Genomic DNA, 19,827 nt, shown 5'->3' with positions numbered 1-19,827 from the left:
AAATAAGACGGTTACCAAAGGTCAAACACTATATGATTCCATTTATAAGAGATACCTAGAGGAATTGCGTTCATAGTGACAGAAAGTAGAATAGTGGTTCCTAAGGGCCAGTGATCATGTATAGATGTGAGAGTTGGACTGGGAAGAAGGCTGAGCGCCAAAGAATTGATGCTTTTGAACTGTGGTGTTGGAGAAGACTCTTGAGAGTCCCTTGGACTGCAAGGAGATCCAACCAGTCCATTCTGAAGGAGATCAGCCCTGGGATTTCTTTGGAGGGACTGATGTTGAAGCTGAAACTCCAGTACTTTGGCCACTTCATGTGAAGAGTTGACTCATTGGAAAAGACTCTGATGCTGGGAGGGATTGGGGGCAGGAGGAGAAGGGGACGACAGGGGATGAGATGGCTGGATGGCATCACTGATTCGACGGACGTGAGTCTGAGCGAACTCCGGGAGTTGGTGATGGACAGGGAGACCTGGCGTGCTGCAATTCATGGGGTCGCAAAGAGTCGGACATGACTGAGCGACTGAACTGAACTGAACTGAACTGAACTGAAGGTCTGGGGGGAGGGAGGAGGGGGAAGTTATTGTCTATGGGGAAGAGAGGTTTCAGTCTGGGGTGAGGAAAAAGTAGCGGTGATGGTTGCATGGCAATGTGCCACTGAATTGTACACTTAAATACGGTAAAAAATGTTGGGTACGTGTGGACACACACACACCAGAACTGACCCAAACCAACAAAAAGTTATCGCCGAGGTGCTAAGTGCCGCCATGGTCCTTTAGGAATTCAAACAAACAGACAAAACAAAATGGAGTAGTGGGAAGCATGCTGGGCATCTCATGGAACTGAGGTTAGCCAAACCTCCAAGCCTGGAGGAGGGACAGGGCAGCTCTAGGGGCTTCGGCGGACGAGTGCGTAGACCTCTTCCCTTGGGACAATGCTCCAGGGCTGGTTTCTCAGGGCCGAAGTTCATCTAAGAGAGAGTCTGATTGGTCAGCTGGGTTAGCCTCAGTTGGGGTCGGGAAGCAGGGAGGCAGGATGATGTAGTACCACTGGGGGCCACTGGGGGCAGACTTGGGTCAGTTTAGCAGAATCCAAGTCATTGGAAGACCAGTGTTCCCAATGATCACTTCACCCAATTTCGTTTCTCTATACAGCTTTAGCGGAGAAGGCAATGGCACCCCACTCCAGTACTCTTGCCTGGAAAATCCCATGGACGGAGGAGCCTGGTAGGCTGCAGTCCATGGGGTCGCTGAGGGGGACACGACTGAGCGAATTCACTTTCACTTTTCACTTTCATGCATTGGAGCCCACTCCAGTGTTCTTGCCTGGAGAATCCCAGGGACGGGGGGAGCCTGGTGGGCTGCCATCTATGGGGTCACACAGAGTCGGACACGACTGAAGCGACTTAGCAGCATATAGCTTTAGTTGCCTGAATTTGCTTTGCCTTCACAACACCATTTTGGGGGAATGTTGGATTTTGTCTGAGTCCATTCCCTACTGTTGAGCTGGGGACAGAGAGGTAGGGAGGAGGGGAAAAAATAATCCATGTCTGGAAAAAAAATAAAGTGAAAGTGTTGGTCACTCAGTCATGTCCTACTCTTAGTGATCCATGGACGGTCACCTACCAGGCTCCTCTGTCTGTGGAATTCTCCAGGCAGGAACACTGGCGTCGAATGCCATTACCTTCTCCAGGGGATCTTCCCTAACCCAGGAATCAAAGCCAGGTCTCCTGCATTGCAGGCATATTCTTTACCATCTGAGGCACCAGGGAAGCCCCCCACCTCTGGCCTCAGTGCCATGTGAAAGCTCCAGTTCCCCAAATGGAGAAATTTCCCCAGGGGAATGTGAGGACCCTGAAAAAACTGAGACTAAGTTTCTGCCATCCCAGCAGAAAGGAGGCAGGGAGTTAGAAACAAAGTTGGCAATAAAGGAAATTGTGTTTACTGAATGGTTGAGTTTTGGACCAGGACTTTTGCCCCCAGTCTAGCCAAATGCCCTTCCCTGTCCTATAAAGCTTGCAGTGGGAGAGACCTAGGGATTGACACCTCCTCCTTTGTTTCAGCACCATCTGCAACCACATCACCCTGGGGAAGACCCAATATTGGGGAATTCAGCAAAGCCTCAGCAACAGGGACGAAAAAAATTAGCATTTGACTAGTCCCATAAGAAAAGGTTAGGTTTTTTGTTTTTAATTTTTATTTATTTGGCTGCCTTGGGTCTCAGTTGTGGCATGCAGGGATTTTTAGTTGCAACGTGTAGGATCTAGTCCCCTGACCGGGGATTGAACTTGGGCCCCTGCACTGGGAGCATGGGGTCCTAGCCGCTGGATCCCCAGGGAAGTCCCCAAAGGTTAGATTTTAAAAGAAAAGCATCATAGAAGAAAAAAGAGATCTAGAAAAAGGATAAGTGTGGATAGGAGATGCCAAGAGTCCTGTGAGTCTCTTAATGAGCGGGAGGCCAGAGAGAGCCAGAAGTGGTTTGGCTGTTGGGAAGCAGGACGTGATCATTCAGGACGGGCTGGTGCATTGGAGGGAGGTGAGGGTCTGAAGCAGAACAAGGAGGAGGATGTGAAAGTGCTGTGCTGAGCGTTAAGAATGTATCCCTACCCTCCCCCTCAACCTTGGCATTTCCTCCGGAGACTGAGAATATATTCGAAATGCTTTACTTTTTTGAATCTCTGGCCTCTTTCTCTGAAGGTGACTCTTGTCATTCAGACCACAAGGTTGCCCGCGTTTTCACAGGGTTACCCCTTCCCCCCTGCCGCGTCGAACTTGGGCTCCATTGGAGGCCTGACCACCAGGGCGAGTTGTGGATCTGGGGTTGACCTTCCTCCCAGCTGGTGATGTTAACCTAAGCCAACCTCCTGGAAGGCAGCAGAGGAAGTCTGGGATCCTTGATGTACTCTTGGACCCAGTCGTTTTCGGGGTTGGTACAGACCTCTCGTTTCCGCTTGGTGATGAAGCTGTGGGGGCAGAGTTAGACCGTCAGGGGCCCCGGAGAAGTTAGGGGTCCAGTCCACACGCCCCCACTTCTAGCTCACCGGGGGCTTGCCTCATGCCCTGTACCACCTCTCTAGGCCTCCCCCTGTCTGGATTCCCTCAAAAAACTCCCCTCTCTGGCCTCTAGACCTCATCATCTCTTCTTTCAGCCCTTCTCCATTTAGCCTAGACCCTCAGGCTCGGGTTCCATTATGGCCACCGTTTCTTGGACCGCTTGAACCGGCCACGCACCTCTGTAAGTGGCAAAGTCTAGAACAAAACCCAGGCCTGTCCCGTGAGAGTCAAAGCCCGGGCCCTTAACTGGGGCTCCCCTGTTCTAGCATGGAGTCTTGGTTCTGTGTACCCCGATCCAGCCTTGGGCTCCCCTTCCCGCTCCCTGTAAATGTCTGCAGAACGGTGCTTACATGATTGCCGGCAGGTGACAGTTGAGGGCCTGTCTGTATCCCACCACCAGTTTTTTCGGCAATACTTTCTCATGATACTTCTGGCAGCAGGTGGGTGGGGGGTTCACCGACTCAGGAATTTCTGAGGGAATGACATTGAAAGCTGAGTTAAGAAGGCGGAGAGGGAGCCCATGGCTGCCCACCTCCATCTCCCATCTCTTGCATTTTGTCCGTTCTTGTGATGGCAAAGCCGTCTGTCAGCAGGGATTGATGGTAGCTTGATGGGTAACAGACAAGTGAAAAAGGTGAATCTTCGGTAGATCTTTCAGCCTCTGGACTGAGCTTCATGAAGTACAAAGGACTGGGGGGTTCACATTTGCTGACGAACTTGACTGGGCAAACATGTATTGAGCTCCTATTACAAGCCAGGCTCCATGGGAGTTAGAACACGTGGAAGATACAGTCACTACTCCTGTGTCCCTTACAGACCAGTCTGAGTGAAAAAGCAAAGTGAAAAGATAAACGCTACAATCGAATGTGGTCTGGGATAGAGTAGAATTTGACACAAGGGGCTATGGGAACAGAACGAGGAGCACCTGACCCAGCCTGGGTGGTTGAGGAAGAAGTCCCACAGCAGGTGGTGTCTGAGCTGATTCCTGGAGGACGAGCAGGACTTAGGCAGACAGAGGGGTCATGGGACCTGGAAGAAAGAAATATATGGAGGCCTGCGGTGGGGGAAGCCCAGCGTGTGTGGGAGGATGGAGCAGTTCCAGGAGCCGCAGTGCAAGGTGGGAAGGAAGAAGTAGGAAGAGGATATTAAAGAGGGCGGGGAGGGCTGCACCCCTTCTGAACTGTGTTGGGGAGCCTGGATTCTGTCCTAGAGGCACCAGAGAAGCTGAGGTCGGTGGAAGGCTGAGATACAGAAATGAGCAGGAGAAGTCAGGGCAAGAGGGAAAGGCTTGTATTTAAGTTTTGGGGCCAGACAGCATGGGTTGGAGTCTTGACTAAATGACTTGAATCACGGGCAAATTTCTTAACCTCTCTGGATGTCTTCACCCTTTAAAAGAAAGTCAAAGAGCTCTGTCCTACACAGTAGGGGAAGGAGAAGGCAGGATGAATTGAGACAGTAACATTGACATATATACGCTGCTGCTGCTGCTAAGTCGCTTCAGTCGTGTCCGACTCTGTGCGACCCCATAGACGGCAGCCCACCAGGCTCCCCCATCCCTGGGATTCTCCAGGCAAGAACACTGGAGTGGGTTGCCATTTCCTTCCCCAATGCATGAAAGTGAAAAGTGAAAGTGAAGTTGCTCAGTCGTGTCCGACTCTTCGCGACCCCACGGACTGCAGCCCACCAGGCTCCTCTGCCCATGGGATTTTCCAGGCAAGAACACTGGAGTGGGTTGCCATTGCTCATGAGTAAAACAGGTAGCTAGTGTGAAGCCACTGTATAACCTAGGGCGCTCAGCTCAGTGCCCTGTGATGACCTAAAGTGGTGGGATGATGGGTGGGAGGGAGGCCCAAGAGGGGGAGGATGTATGCAAACACAGAGCTGATTCACATTGTTGTACAGCAGGAACTAATACAACATTGTAAAACAATTATTCTGCAAGTTTCAAAATATCCTATGCTACACTATAATGAAACAACATTTTAAAAGAATGCATATATATGTATAACCAAATCACTTGGCTGTATAACAGGAATTAACAACATTGTAAATCAACTATACTTCAATAAAAATAAATCAATAATAAGAAAAAAAAGTTATGTCCTAGGATCGTGGTGAGGATGAGCTGAGAAAATGCTTGTAAAACCCTTAACTCAGAGTCTGGTGTAGAAAGTGTCAGTGCTTGTGATTAAGAGCTGATGGTAGGGAGAATGGACATGTATACATATGGCTGAGTTCCTTCCCTGTCCGCCTGAAACTGTCACAACATTGTTAATGGCTGTACTGCAATACAAAATAAAAACTGTTTCTTTTTTTTTTTTTTAAGAGCTAATGGTAGTAATGGCCACTCTACTGGCCTGGAAAGTGCTCTCTCTCCCTCTCTCTGACACTCCCAGGAGGCCAGACTTGGTTGGTTGGTAGCGCTGTGTCTCCCTTGAGCTCCCCTGACTGCTCATCACTCAAGGATATCACCTTCCCCAGCCCCCAGACCTGCAGAGTGCAAATCCCTGACACTTGCATCCAGTAGGTGGCAAAGCCTGAGATGTCTCCAGGGCACCATTTGGCTGATCCATGCTTTGGCTGGGCCATTTTTCTTCCTGCCTGGCGTTCCCGAAGAGCACTATTGCCCCCTCCCACCCCCAGGCGGCACCTCTACCCACAGTGGCCCTGGTTCTTTAAGGCGACGTTTAGAAGGACCAGGGGCATCCTGAGAGTGTGTGGGCAGATTACACGGTCTGTGTGACCCTCACTCCCCCAAGGGTTCAGAAAGGCAGAATTCAGCCAGACTACATGCCAAGGGCAGCCTTAGGGAGAAAGGAAGGGCTGGGGCCATTGAGGGCGGGTACTGAGAGACGGCCTGAGTCTCTGGTCCCTGGCCTGTCACCAGCCCTCATAAACACTCGTAGAGGCAGAGCCCATGCGTCTGTCTTGTGGCTCCAAAGCCTTTCGATCTCCTTCAACCCCTTTTCTCTTTTCTACAAACTTTCTAGCCCTAGGCTGGGAGATGGAGACAAGGGTCCAGAAATCCTCAAATGGCACATGTGGGCATCCCACTGGGGAGTCTCTCGGTTGCCATGGCAGTCCCAGAAATCTACAATAGACCCTGCCCGCAAGGGGTGTCTAGCTTCAGACTCCCCGTCCTGGGCTTAGCCCCAGACGTCCCTCCGCCAGCCTCCCTGACTCCCTCTGTCTGCCCTGCCGGAGCAGGCATGTCTTTTCCCACCCTCGCCTTTTGCCTTGCCTTCCTCCTCATCACGTACATCTGTGATTGTCCCTCCTGCTCCTTCCTTGGCTCTTCCTCCCAAATGATCATTCCTGCTGTGTCCTTAGGACTCCTGACGTGACCTCGACCCAGCTTCCTGAAACTGCCCAGCCCCAGCAGCTCTGCTCAGCTCGGCTCTGCTTGCCAGGGGCCTGTGGGCAGCAGCTACGGGTGCAGGCGGGGAGGGGGCCTGGGGCTGATGACGGGGGCCTGAGAGCACTCTTGGCATCACCTCGCGGCCCTGTTCCCTCGCCTCAGTGCCGCCCCCCAGGTGCAGGTGGACTCACTTGGCTGACTGTGAACAGCAGAAGTGATGGTGAGGATGAGGAGAAAGAGGGCAGCCACGGAGACCTTCATCCTCTCAGTGGGCAGTCAGGCTCCGGGGGAGGCTGGGCGGACACAGTCTCCTTCCTTGCTGGTCACCCACACGGGGCCCTCAGCTCTCTGGACTCTGACCAGTTCAGAGTGGGTGGAGGAGGAGAGACGAGGTCCTCCCTTCGTGTTTGCTGAAAGGGAGGGCAGTGGAGGGCGGGGTCTGGTGCACAGTTGAATTTGCTAATATTTGCAGCTGGATGCAGGAAAAGAGAAGGGGAAGGTATGGAGAATGTGCTTTGGGTGTCAGCTCCCTTCAGGCCCTATTTTACTTGAACTTCACAGAGGGGAGTAAAGACTTTATTCCCATTTCGCAGATGAGGCCCCTGAGGCTTAGAGAGGCTAAATTAAACTCACGTTGGTAGGAGGCAGATGCTGGTTAGTCGCTAAGTCAATTCGACTCTTTGTGGCCCCATGGACTGTAACCCACCAGGCTCCCCTGTCTGTGGGATTCTCCAGGTCAGAATACTGGAGTGGGTTACCATGCCCCCCTCCAGGGGATCTTCTGGACCCAGGGACTGAACCTAAGTCTCCTACATTGACAGGCAGATTCTTTACCAAGGAGCCAGATAGGCAGTCCTGAAAACAGAATCTGTGTGGCTTCATCGTGTTCCCTGTCCCCATCTCTACTTTGGGAAAGAAGAGAGAGGGTTGAACTGACCTTTTCCCCAGGTGATCAGTCTTCGGGAGGCCAACAGAAAGCAGGGTTAGAGAGAGCACAGACTGAGGCAAGGGCAGGGTTTAGTGACCTCGGAAAAGAGTTTCCCCCTCGCCCCCCGTCCGAGGACACACGATGCAACTCACGCTTTCTTGTTGCAGATTATGCCTCTGACACTCTTCCCCCAGTTCCTAAGCGCCAGATCTTTGTTTGCGGAAACGTTTGTCTCATTTGTCGATGCTCTCGCTTACCTCTTTGGACCTTGGACTGGGAACCCGTTTCAGGTCTAATCGGCTGATCCCTCCTGGGTGCCCTTGTGTGTGCGGGTAAAGTCTCCAGTCATGTCCAACTCTTTGCGACCCCATGGACTGTATCCCGCCAGGCTCCTCTGTCCTTCGGACTCTCCAGGCAAGAATACTGGAGTGGGTTGCCGTATCCTCTTCCAGGGGATCTTCCTAATCCAGGGATCAAACCAGCTTCTCTTGGGTCTCCAGCATTGGCAGGTGAGTTTTTTACCCCTAGCACCACCTGGGAAGCCTGGGTACCCTCAGTGTGGGTTAATCCAATCTGCCACCATGGCCAATCATGGCCAGCAGAGGGCCGTCCAACACGGTGAACCTGACAACCTGCTTCTGGGTCCTAGAGTTCCAGCTTCTGCCCTTGGCTTTGGCTAAAGCTGGACCTGCCCCCTCAGGCTTCCCTGGCGGCTCAATGATAAAGAATCCGCGTGCAATGCAGGAGTCGCAGGAGACGCAGGTTCAGTCCCTGGGTAGGGAAGATACCCTGGAGGAAGGCATGGCAACCCACTCCAGTAGAGGGGCTTGGTGGGCTACAAAATGACTTAGCGTGGGCCCGTGGACCTGTCCCTCAGTATGTTCTCTTTTCAGACTGCCTCAGAACCCTGTTCCAGGCTGAAGGCAGCTTTCAGAGAAGAAATGAAAGAGGGGATTTGCTCTTTGATGGACTGTGACCTCTAGAGGCATGAGGGAGTGTTTCAGGAGATGGGAGTTGTGGGGGGGCTAGGAGAAGGCGATGGCACTCCACTCCAATATTCTTGCCTGGAAAATCCCACGGACAGAGGAGCCTGGTAGGCTGCAGTCCATGTTGTCGTGAAGAGCCGGACATGACTGACGACTTCACTTTCACTTTTCACTTTCATGCATTGGAGAAGGAAACGGCAACCCACTCCAGTGTTCTTGCCTGGAGAATCCCAGGGACGGGGGAGCCTGGTGGGCTGCCGTCTATGGGGTCACACAGAGTTGGCCACGACTGAAGCGACTTGGCAGCAGTAGCAGTGGGGAAACAAGGACGTCGAAAATCCTTGTGGGTCTTGCTGTTTGGCAAGATTGCTTATAAAATAGGGGAAAGCAGGCAGTACAATTAGTCCTGGTGGGTTCAAGGCAGTTAGTGGTGGTAAAGCTGTGGCTTCTTATGAGGGAAGAGGGTAGGTATACGAGATACCCCCTTAACCTCTGCGTGTGGAGGAGAGGAGGTGTGAGGAAGCCTGCTGTGCCTTTGCTGTGCAGGCACCCGCTTGGTCTTTGTGGAGGGCTGGAGACCAGGGAGAGTGGTCATAGGGTCTACACTGGGTGTGCTCTTCCTCTGCGTATGCAGAGCTCCTTGAACGTGGAAGATGGGTCTGAGAGCCTTTGGGGTCAGCTGGAGCATAAGCTTCCTCTTGGTTCCTTTCTCATTCCGTCTATCCACCCACCCACCATCCATTCATCTACCCATCTATGCATTCATCCACCCATTCATCCACATCCACTATCCATCCACCCATCCATCCACCCATCTATCCATCCATCCACTCATTCACCCACCATCCATCCATCCATCCACTGATCTATTCATCCATTTATCCACCCATCCATCTATGCACCATCGATTCATTCATCTATGCATCCATCCATCCACCCACCCACCCGTCCACCACCCATCCATCCATCTACCACTTCCATCCACTTCCTGAGCACCTGATGTGGGCCAGACTTTTTGCTATGCCTTGTGGGGTACACAGAAATGAATAAAACAATATAGTGCAACCTGATGTGTGTATGTGGATGGGGAAGAATTGGATAAAATTTGTCCATCAATCATTCCTGTCTTAGCCAGCAGGGGACAAAGGCCTTGGGACCAGCACAGAAAAAGACTATGGAACGTGACTGTTATAGAGAGGCCTTTAATGAAGATTTAGCTGCAAAATCAAGCTTTCCTTGTGAAGCTTAAATAAATGAACGCACATAGATGGCTTTAGCAGGGTGCTTGGACTATGGAGGTGCTACAAAAATAGTATCTGTTTTTATTGTGGTCATTACTGTCTCCAGGTAGCCTTTATACAGCGTGTCTTCCTGACTTCCTGCTCAGTTTCTCTCTACCTCCTTGGCAGACCTGACCCCCCTTTTTTTTTTTTTTTTGCACCAGGCTCTGGCCAAACATGAGGCTGAGGGTGACACCCTGAGCTGCCCGGCCAGAGCATGCATGGCTGGGCTCATCAGGGTCCTCAAGTCCGCTGCCAACGGGGAAATTTAGCAGAAATGAATGAGGGCAGGGAAGGGCCTGACTGGTCTTTAATTCAAGTCAGGGCAGCTCCCAGGAGGCGGCTGGGGCTGAGTTGGGAGGAGGGGAGTGGGGTTCAAGCCCTTCTCTTTAAATCCCGAGCTGTGTTCTTCTCCATTACTTCTGGGTCACTCCTCCAGTTCCTTGATATAGTCCCGGACCCAGCCATCACGGGGGTTGGCACAGATGTAATGGCCCTTCTTGGTGATGAAGCTGTGGAACGAGAGGGGAGAAGGATGACCAACCGAGGCTCCGGGAGCCAGGAAGCGAGCGCCAGCCCTTCCTTCTCCACAGATTCCTCATCCCGCCCAGACTGGTTCCCCTTCCTTAGTTAGAGGCAGCCCAGGGCCAGTGTCTTTTCTGATACACCCTCCAGCTCCTCAGGGCCACTTAGACCCGTCCTGGCTCCGTGCCCCACCCAGGAGGTGTCCCTTGCCTCCCCTTCCCCTCTCCCCCCCATCCATGGGCCCAGCTTCCTCCTGGCCCCAGCAGGGCCCCCCCGAAAGCCCCGGAGCCCCAAGTTTGCTTCCCCCGACCCCACCCCGTGTTGCTTCTCTCTATGGACACAGCTGAGAGCACTCTGGGGAGCACCCATCCTGCGTTCTCCCCCCTGCCCTCCCCCACCGTGCTCCCAGCCCTACGGGCTCCCCCTCCCCCAGGGCAGTGTGTGGGTGCCGCCTACACGATCCCAGGCTTGGAGCACTGGCTGCTGGTCTCATAATAGCTTGAAATGCGCTGCCGGGGGACTGCCCGGCTCACGTAGGTGAGGCAGCACTCGGCAGGGTGGTAAGGTCCTCCTGAGGAGAAAGAGGGGAGCGAAGCTGAGATCAGGGTGCTCGTTAAAGCTGTGGGGTGCTGGCTGCCTCTGGAACCCTAGGGGGTGGAGGAGGGAAGGAAGGACAGCACCCCAGAATTCAGAGAGAGGGCTGTAGAAAAAGCTCAGTCCTCTGGCCTCCCTCTCAGTCTAACCTCCGGGCTCCTCTTTCTCTCCTCCTTCATCACTGATCACCCTGCCTCCCTTTCTCTCACCCCCGTGGAATCCTTTACCAAAGTCGCCCCATGGACTGTAGCCCGCCAGGCTCCCCTGTCCATGGACTCCTACAGGCCAGAATACGGGAGTGGGTTTCCCATTCCCTTCTCCAGGGGATCTTCCCTGACCCAGGGATCAAACCCAGGTCTCCTGCATTGCAGGCAGATTATTTACCATCTGAGCCACCAGGGAAGCTATATTGTCATGAGCCCCCCTGCTCTAAACCGGCCAGCTCCCTGACCCCACATTAGACAAAAATACCCATCCTATAGCATTCTAACCAACCACCTAACAGCACCCTTCTAGCAGGAATTTTCTTTGTCTTGAGGCTATAAAAATTGGCTACCAGCCCACGAAAGGCACTGTCTCTGTCTTGAGCCAGCCCACTGGTCTAACAGCATCTCCTGCTCTAGTAAACTCTCTTCTCCTCTCATTCTGCCTCGTGTCTGGAAATTCTCTTCCAACCTGCACATAGACCACGACAATTACCACCCCACCCCCAAAGGACTGGCTGATGACTTTGAACTCTGGATGGAAGAGCAGCCAAGTCCAGATCTCAGCGAGCACACAGCATCCCTGGGGAGAAGGGTTGTTAGGAGGAAAAATCTCCCAATACAATTGGGAATGCAGATCCTATCCCTCCCAATGCCCCTATCCTGCCTGATCCCCACTGAACCCATGCTCTGCCAAGAGGGCAGAATGCCCACACCAAGCCCCACGGACAATGGCCAGGGAGCTAGGACTCCCAGATCTAACCCCACCCAGCCTCTGCTGGCTTTGCACCCATCACCCTCACATCTCGTCATCTGTGAACAAGGCGGCTGACTGCATTGGCTGCTGACTGCATTGGCGGTTAACTGCATTGGTGGTTGACTGCATTTTACACACAGCTTCCTGGAGGCACAGAGGCGCCTGGCAACTGAGTCACGGGTATAAGACCCCATCTGCCGATTTTCCCCTGTTTTACATTTTGGGCTTCCTGTGTAAGATTTTGCTGGAAGAAAAGTTTTCTTGATCTAAAACACTTAAAAAATCACTGTATTTTTCAGTTATTTTTTGATTCTGAAATTTCATGGCTCTTGTAGGAGGTGCAAGGGGGTCACAACAAAGTCACACCAAGATTGAATTACGGGGGCAGCAGGGGAGGGGTCTCAGATCAAGGGCCTTGAAGTTAGGGGGTGCAGTGATTGGGGCCGTCATGTTATGTGACCAACCTGGACAGAAATGTGGGTGTGCACAGCAATGGCCTCGGGATCACCGAGGTGCTCGGGTGGCAAGGGAAGGGCTGGTCGTCTTATTCAGTGCCATCTCCAGCAGCACTCTCACCCGCTAAAGAGTGGAATAAGGAACCCCCTGGTCCCTGAGAACCACGTCACTGCGTTCCTCTGAGCTGCTCAGTGACTCCTCAGATAAGCAAAGCTAACTGTCCCCATTCCACCCAGTTTAGTGTAGCTTTATTTCAACAGCCTTCTATCTTTCCCCTCAGTTTCTAAAAAGGAAACGAGGTAAAACTGCAGAGTGAGGAATAGCATGGGTTGCCTGTAAAGGCAGCTCTTCCGAAGAAACAAGCTGAAAAATGGTGGCTTAGGGGACTGGTCCCGGGCAATGTGAGGATGAAACCAGTTTAAGAGGACACCAGACGCAATGGAATACTACTCAGCCATAAAAAGAATGAAATATTGCCATTTGCAGCCACCTGGTTGGACTTGAAAGGCATTATGCTAAGTGATTCCCTGATAGTTCGGTTGGTAAAGAATCTGCCTGCAATGCAGGAGACCCCCGTTCGATTCCTGGGCCGGGAAGATCCACTGGAGAAGCGATAGGCTACCCACTCCAGTATTCTTGGGCTTCCCTTGCGGCTCAGCTGGTAGAGAATCTGCCTGCAATGCGGGAGAATCGGGTTTGATCCCTTGATTGGGAAGATCCCCTGTAGAAGGGAAAGGCTACCCATTCTGGCCTGGAGAATTCCACGGACTATATCCTTGGGGTTGCAAAGAGTAGGACACGACTGAGTGACTTTCACAGCAACAGAGCATGCTAAGTGAAATAAGTCAGACAGAGAAGAAGAAACACAGTATCATATCCTTACATGCAGAATCTAAAAAACACAGCCAACAAATGAATAGAGCAAAAAAGAAATAGATTCACAGATACAGAGAACAATAGTGCTCACCAGTAGGGAGAAGGAAGGGGGAAGGGGCAAAGCTGGGCTCGGTGATTAAGAGGTACAAACAATTAAGTATAAAATAAGCTACAAGGATACATTATACAACACAGGGAATACAGTCAATATTTTATAACTATAAATTGAATATGATCTTTAAAAATTATGAATCACTATATTAAACACCCTAAGTAATATAACCTTGTATATGCATGCGTGCTAAGTTACTTCAGTTGTGTCTGACTCTTTGTGACCCTATGGACTGTAGCCCACCAGACTCCTCTGTCCATGGGATTTCCCAGGCAAGAGTACTGGAGTGGGTTGCCGTATCCTCTTCCAGGGTATCTTCCCCACCCAGGGATCCAACCCAAGTTTCTTGCATCTCCTGGCAGTGGGGTTCTTTACCACTGGCGCCACCTGGGAAGTCTATACAACCTTGTATAGCAACTATGTTGTTATTTAGTCACTGACTAAATAGTATCTGACTCTTTGAGACCCCTGGATTGTAACCGGCCACCCCTGGATTGTAACCGGCCAGGTTCCTCTGTCCGTGGGATTCTCCAGGCAAGAATACTAGACGTGGGTTGCCATGTCTTCCTCTAGGGGATCTCCCTGATCCAGGGATTAAACCCGCATCTCCTGTTTGGCAGGTGGATTCTTTACCACTGAACCACCTGGGGAGCCCACAGCAACCATACTTCAGTAATAAAGAAAAGCAGACACTAGACCTCTTTCTGGAGCCCCTTTCTCTTTGCATCCCAGCAACCTGGCTCCTGCTTGCTATCCCACAGGGACCAGGTTGGAAGGCATTGCACTCACTTGAAGAGAATTCATTCTTGGACCCAAGGGCCACAGAGATGCTGAGGAGGAGGAGGAAGGAGACGGCTGCCATGGAGACCTTCATCCTCCCGTGGAGGAGTAGCTGCAGGGGCAGAGGTAGCCTGGTAGGGGCTTCAGAGGCTCCCGGGCTTCGGAAGTTTTGAGAAATGTTCATCGAGACAAATTATTTTCTTTCAGTAAGGGAACTAGGATTTCAAAGGGAAGTAGGAAGCAGTAGATCCCTCAGCGATTTCACATCCTGCACATGTGTTGAGGGTGGAGTGAAGGAAGCCTGGAGAGCCAAGATTTCAGAGAGGAAATTAACCTCCACCCTAGTGGGAATATGCTTAACCCTTTTCTATTGCCACATTTTAGATATGATTTTAATTTTTTATCCCACGCTCAGCTGCACAGTCGTATCTGACTCTCTGTGACCCCATGGACTGTAGCCCACCAGGCTCCTCTGTCCATGGGATCCTCCAGGCAAGAATACTGGAGTGGGTTGCCCGGGGATCTTCCTGACCCAGGGATCGAACCCACGTCTCCTGCATCTCCTGCATTGGCAGGTGGATTCTTTACCACTGAGCAACTTGGGAAGCCCTGTTTAACCCTCTGACAGAAGCCTTTCCTTAGTCATAGAAAGACCACGAGCCCAGTGGGGAGGGGAGACTGGCTCAGCCTTAGCTCAAGATCTCAAGGCTGGGATATGTCCTGTACTTAGTTCTGGTTCCAGGCCCCAGAATAAGGCTGTATGGGGGCCAGAGGTCAGAGGGGATTTGGGGTAACAGGATAAGGCCTCCAGTCTTGGAAATCCTCACTTAAGCTCTTCAGCAGAATCTTTGGCTCCCAACCTCATCCTCCCTCCTTCACTGTCCCCTGGGGGTGAAGAAGTGCCATGGTGCTCAGTAGATAATTTATTTAACAAGCTTTATACTTTAATATGGGGCTTCTCAGGTGGTGCTAGTGGTAAAGAACCTGCTTGCCAATACAGGAGACATAAGGGACGTGGGTTTGATGCCTGGATCAGGAACATCCCCTGGAGGAGGGTATGGCAGCCCACTCCAGTCTTCTTGCCTGGAGAATCCCATGGACAGATGATACAGTCCATAGGGTTGCAAAGAGCTGGACGTGACTGAAGCACCCTCGGGTGCACACACACACACTTTAACACACACTAGCTGTTGTCCCAAATCCTTCATGAATATGAGGCATTTTAAGCCTTATATTAGCAGTTGAGGAAACTGAGGCACCAAAAGCATCCATAACTTGCCCAAGCTCTGAGAGTTGATAAGTGGAATCAGGCTTCAAACTCCGATCGGGTAGTCTGGCTCCCAAGTCTATGTTCTTTTTTTTAAAAAAAAAATTTATCTAATCATTTGGCTGTACTGAGTCTTAGTTGCAGCGTGCAGGATCTTCGATCTTCATAGTGGCACATAAGATATTTAGCTGTGGCATGAGGAATTTTCAGTTGTGGCATGTGGGACCTAGTTTCCTGACAAAGGGATGGAATCTAGGCCCCCTGCATTAGGAGCATGAAGTCATAGCCACTGGACCACTAGGGAAGTCTTCCAAGTCTGTGTTCTTAACCACTATGGTATGGAGAAGAACTATGGGAGTCCCAGTCCAGCGGTCTCTAAAATCGTCCTGCTTGGTTTGGCTTCTCTATAAAATCTTTAGTCTGAGACATTTCTGAGTTCAGGGAGTAGATCTCTTTGGGACCTTCTCCCGGTTTCTGACTTCATGACAGAGAAGCTTAATGGGAACCTAGAAGATGCCTTATTTGGGGTTCAGTTCAGTTTAGTTGCTTAGTCGTGTCTGACTCTTTGCAACCCCATGGACTGCAGCAAGCCAGGCTTCCATGTCCATCACCAAATCCCAGAGCCTGCTCAAACTCATGTCCATCGAGTCAGTGATGCCATCCAACCATCTCATCCTCTGTCACCTCCTTCTTCTCCTGCCTTTAATCTTTCCCAGCATCAATGTCTTTTCCAATGAGTCAGTTCTTCACTTCAGGTGGCCATAAGTATTGGAGTTTCAGCTTCAGTGTCAGTCCTTCCAATGAATATTCAGGATTGATTTCCTTTAGGATGGACTGGTTGGATCTCCTTGCAGTCCAAGGGACCCTAGCAGGCAGCTAGCAGGTTTCTTGGACTAGCGGTGGCCTGGAGCTCAGTGCTGGAAACTGTTCTGAAGCCGTGTCTGTGGATCATGTGACTGATGTGCTTTCTGTGAAGGGGCAGCTCGGTGCTATGTACTTGCTGTCCTTAGATCTGTCTACATGGGCCATTTACAGAAGAGGAATTGGGACTCAGGAAGGGTAGAGACTTGCTCACATTCATAAAATGATTTGGATGCAAGACCAATCCCCTCTTCCATCTCTCAGTCCAGTGGCCTTGACCACGCTCTTCCAGGGGGGCCCTTGCCCCATTCTTCCTGCTTTTGTGGTTAGAAGGCTGTTTCCATCTTCTCTCCTCCACTCATCGAGGCAGGGCAGGCCTAGCAGATAGCAAATGATCTGTAAGTATGTGTTTTATTTATTTACTTAAAAAAACATTTATTTGGCTGCATTGGGTCTTAGTTGCAGCAGGCAGAACCGTCCTTGCAGCATATAGACTCTCTCTAGCTGTGGTTCGTGGGCTCAGTTGCTCTGCAGAATCTTAGTTATCCAACCAGGGATCGAACCTGTATCCCCTGCATTGCAGGGTAGATTCTTAACCACTGAACCATCAAGGAAATTCCTGTAAGTATATGTTTCAGAAGAAGGATGAATTGAGCTGGTCTAAGTATGTATATCTCACAGGAAATAGCTGAATTCTCATGCTTGGGTGCCAAGACTGTCATTTATTTGAAATTTTCTGTATTGTTGTCTATAATAACACTGTTTAAATGCCTCTAGTCAAATGATAGAAATTGACGTCAGCAACAATGTAAGGAAACAAGCTGTTTCTGGGAAGAATGTGAGCTGGGACAAAATAATGACATTCTCTTTGTTTTTGTGGAAACTAGCCTACCTGCCAAGTTGTTGCTTGGATCTTTAGAGGAAAGTCTTTATTTTTCAAGCAGTTATTGAGTTCCTACCTACTATTAGCCTGAATATGCTCACTGCTATAATAAACAACACATAAATCTCAGGGGAGTCATTAAATGAAGGTTTATGTCTTGCTCATGTCATAATCTGCTGTGAGTCCGCAGTGGGGGTGTGTTTTTGTGTATGTGTGTGTGTGCGCTGGGCAAGGCTTTTTCATGCACCCATTTTTTTATCAATAAAATTTAATTTTAACACTTTTACATGATTTAATAAGTGACAGCTATTTTTATTTAATAGTTATAAATCCATTGAACACTCTGGAATGTATGGAATCAGAGAGCAAGGTCAAGAAAAATGGCTGGGATGTGATGGGGAAAGAGGTGGGAGGACGGTTCAGGATGGGGAACATAGGTGCCCCCATGGCTGATTCATGTCAATGTAAGGCAAAAACCACTACAATAGTGTAAAATAATTAGCCTCCAATTAAAATAAATAAATAACTTAAAAAAAGAAAAATGGCTGAACAGTAAAAATTAGGAGTAAGCAGAGCTTTAATTTGTAATTTACTTAGAAAACACTCATTTTCTTTGCCTTTTAATTTTTGAGAGGTTTTTGGCCTCTTCTTTCTGCAATTCTTTTCCCTCTTGATGATGCTTTTCACATCTTCTATCTTGTGAAGATTTTCAAAAAAAAGGAGCCTCCAAGTTTGCTGCCAACGGGGAGGAGCAGAGGGGGACAGGCAGATTTTCATGGCCCATTTCTGGAAATAGCATAAATTACTTTCGCTTACACTCCAGGGCCAAAATGAAGTCGCCTAACTCCAACTTGATGGCAAAGGTAAGGAAAATATAGATCATCTATGTGCCCGGTGGGAAGAGAGAATGGGTTTAGCGACCACATCCCTTCTTTGTCATAATATCATGGACTCAGCCTGGAAGTGACCCTGACCTCATAGCTTGAAGAGGGAACTCAAAAAAGTAAATGAAAATTATAAAACAGTGGGGTGAATGGACTTCGATGGCAACATAATCAGAGGCCTCAAAGGTTCTTCTGTGGCCCACTGATGAGTATGCAGGAGTGCCTTTTAAAACATGTTAAAAGAATATTTTTCAAATCAACACATTTGCATTGATTTAAAAAAACTGAATAATACTGAAAGGGTGGGTGAGACCCTTAATATGTTTACTTCTTTGCTACATCACTTGTATGTGACAAATATAGACCCCACCATCCATAATCAAGTGGGCCCTCTGCCCCAGCCCGGGTCCATGTCAAGAGAAAAGGGTATGAGCTACATTACTTTAAAAATCTTGTCTATGGTTCTAAAAGTGAAATAGTAAATGTATTTTTTTTAAACAACTTTAAAGCACATATTTTTCTATCTATTTTGCACTTTTAAGAATTTTATTTTTATTTTTCCCCACACCACATGGTAAGTGGGATCTTAGTTCCCCCTCCAGGGATGGAAACCAAGCCTCCTGCACTGGGAGCATGGAATATTAACCACGGGGCCACTAGGATAGTCCCAAGATCTTTACTTTTAAAAATTCAAAAATTGGTTGTCAGACTTACTGAGCCATGTTTAAACTTTTTCCAGGGCTTCCTTGGAAAGAATCTGCCTGCCAATACAAGAGTGTGGGTTCGATCCTTGGGTCCAGGAGATCCTGCAGAGAAGAAAATGGCAACCCACTCCAGGATTCTTGCTTGAAGAATCCCAGGGACAGAGGAGCCTGGTGGACTCCAGTCCCTGGGGTCGCAAAGAGGCAGACACGACTGAGCGACTTAGGCCAGCACAGTCACTCAATCACTGTCAGCTTGAGTGATGATAAATATCTGCTTCAGGATTCTAGAGAAAGGGAGAGGGGTGTTCTGACTGGGACAGTGAGGGTGGCGTCTAAATGGATCGAGTTTTGCTGGAGGGTTGAGAGCAGGGGGCATTTCTGGCAGAGTCACCACAGAGAGCAAGGAGATGAAAGAGAACATGCTGTTTTCCAGGAACTGTGAAAAGAGAGGATCGGGTAACTGACTTTACATAACACTGCACTGTCTCCTCAAAGAGCTCAGAGAACAGCTGTGATCGAGAGAGAGCTCAGAGACCAGGTGCTTGGTCAGGAAGGAAAGACTCATGTCACCCCTCATTTCTTTTCAGCTGCCATTGCTGTGAACCCAAGCCTTGATCAGGGGGCACCTGGCCTACAGCCCAGGCGGTCTGTGCTCACCGTTTCACTCTGCTCAGTTGCAAGTCAACCAGCCAGAGGACCCAGCGAAACCACACACAGTGCCCTTAGGGCTAGCATTGCTTTACTCCAATAGTTCTTTGAGATCTTCAAGCCTCTGAAACAAAATCTCAAGAGTATCATAGAAAAGGGGGGAAGCAGGACCCTCTGGGGCCTTCTCAGGACAGGCTTGTCCCCCATATCCTCTGCTTTAGTTCTTCTCTGAACTACCTGGATAATAGTATCTGATACACATTTCCTGAGTTGTTTTACAGATGTGAAAACTCCTCATCAGATGGAAGATGTTACCTACTGGATGACCAGGAGCTCATAGCCCCAGGCCTCCTAGAGCCTCAATTCAGTCGCTCAGTTGTGTCCTCTTCTTTGTGACCCCATGGACTGCAGCATGCCAGGCTTCCCTGTCCATCACCAACTCCCAGAGCCTACTCAAACTCATGTCCATCGAGTCGGTGATGCCATCCAACCATCTCATCCTCTGTCGTCCCCTTCTCCTCCTGCCTTCAATCTTTCCCAGCATCAGGGTCTTTCCCAATGAGTCAGCTCTTCAAATCAGGTGGCCAAAATATTGGAGTTTCAGCTTCAACATCAGTCCTTCCAATGAACACCCAGGACTGATGTCCTTTAGGATGGACTGGTTGGATC

General features: G+C 50.0%; 2 protein-coding genes across 2 annotated transcripts; both read right to left on the bottom strand.

Annotated features, from left to right (window-relative positions):
* Positions 2,650-7,530, bottom strand: CCL16 (C-C motif chemokine ligand 16). The gene is made up of 4 exons (XM_005701404.3): positions 7,495-7,530; positions 6,606-6,886; positions 3,407-3,527; positions 2,650-2,965 (listed from the first exon to the last, which is right to left on the bottom strand). The coding sequence occupies exons 2-4, from the start codon at positions 6,673-6,675 to the stop codon at positions 2,854-2,856; spliced, it is 303 nt and encodes a 100-aa protein (XP_005701461.3). The 5' UTR covers positions 6,676-6,886; positions 7,495-7,530; the 3' UTR covers positions 2,650-2,853.
* LOC102169855 (C-C motif chemokine 14) lies at positions 9,511-14,141 on the bottom strand. The gene is made up of 3 exons (XM_005701405.3): positions 13,921-14,141; positions 10,590-10,704; positions 9,511-10,120 (listed from the first exon to the last, which is right to left on the bottom strand). The coding sequence occupies exons 1-3, from the start codon at positions 14,093-14,095 to the stop codon at positions 10,036-10,038; spliced, it is 375 nt and encodes a 124-aa protein (XP_005701462.3). The 5' UTR covers positions 14,096-14,141; the 3' UTR covers positions 9,511-10,035.

The sequence above is a fragment of the Capra hircus genome, chromosome 19 (genome assembly GCF_001704415.2).
Source record: "Capra hircus breed San Clemente chromosome 19, ASM170441v1, whole genome shotgun sequence".
Taxonomy (NCBI): domain Eukaryota; kingdom Metazoa; phylum Chordata; class Mammalia; order Artiodactyla; family Bovidae; genus Capra; species Capra hircus.
The sequence above is the reverse complement of the archived record's forward strand: the minus strand, read 5'-3'. Positions and strand labels throughout refer to the sequence as shown.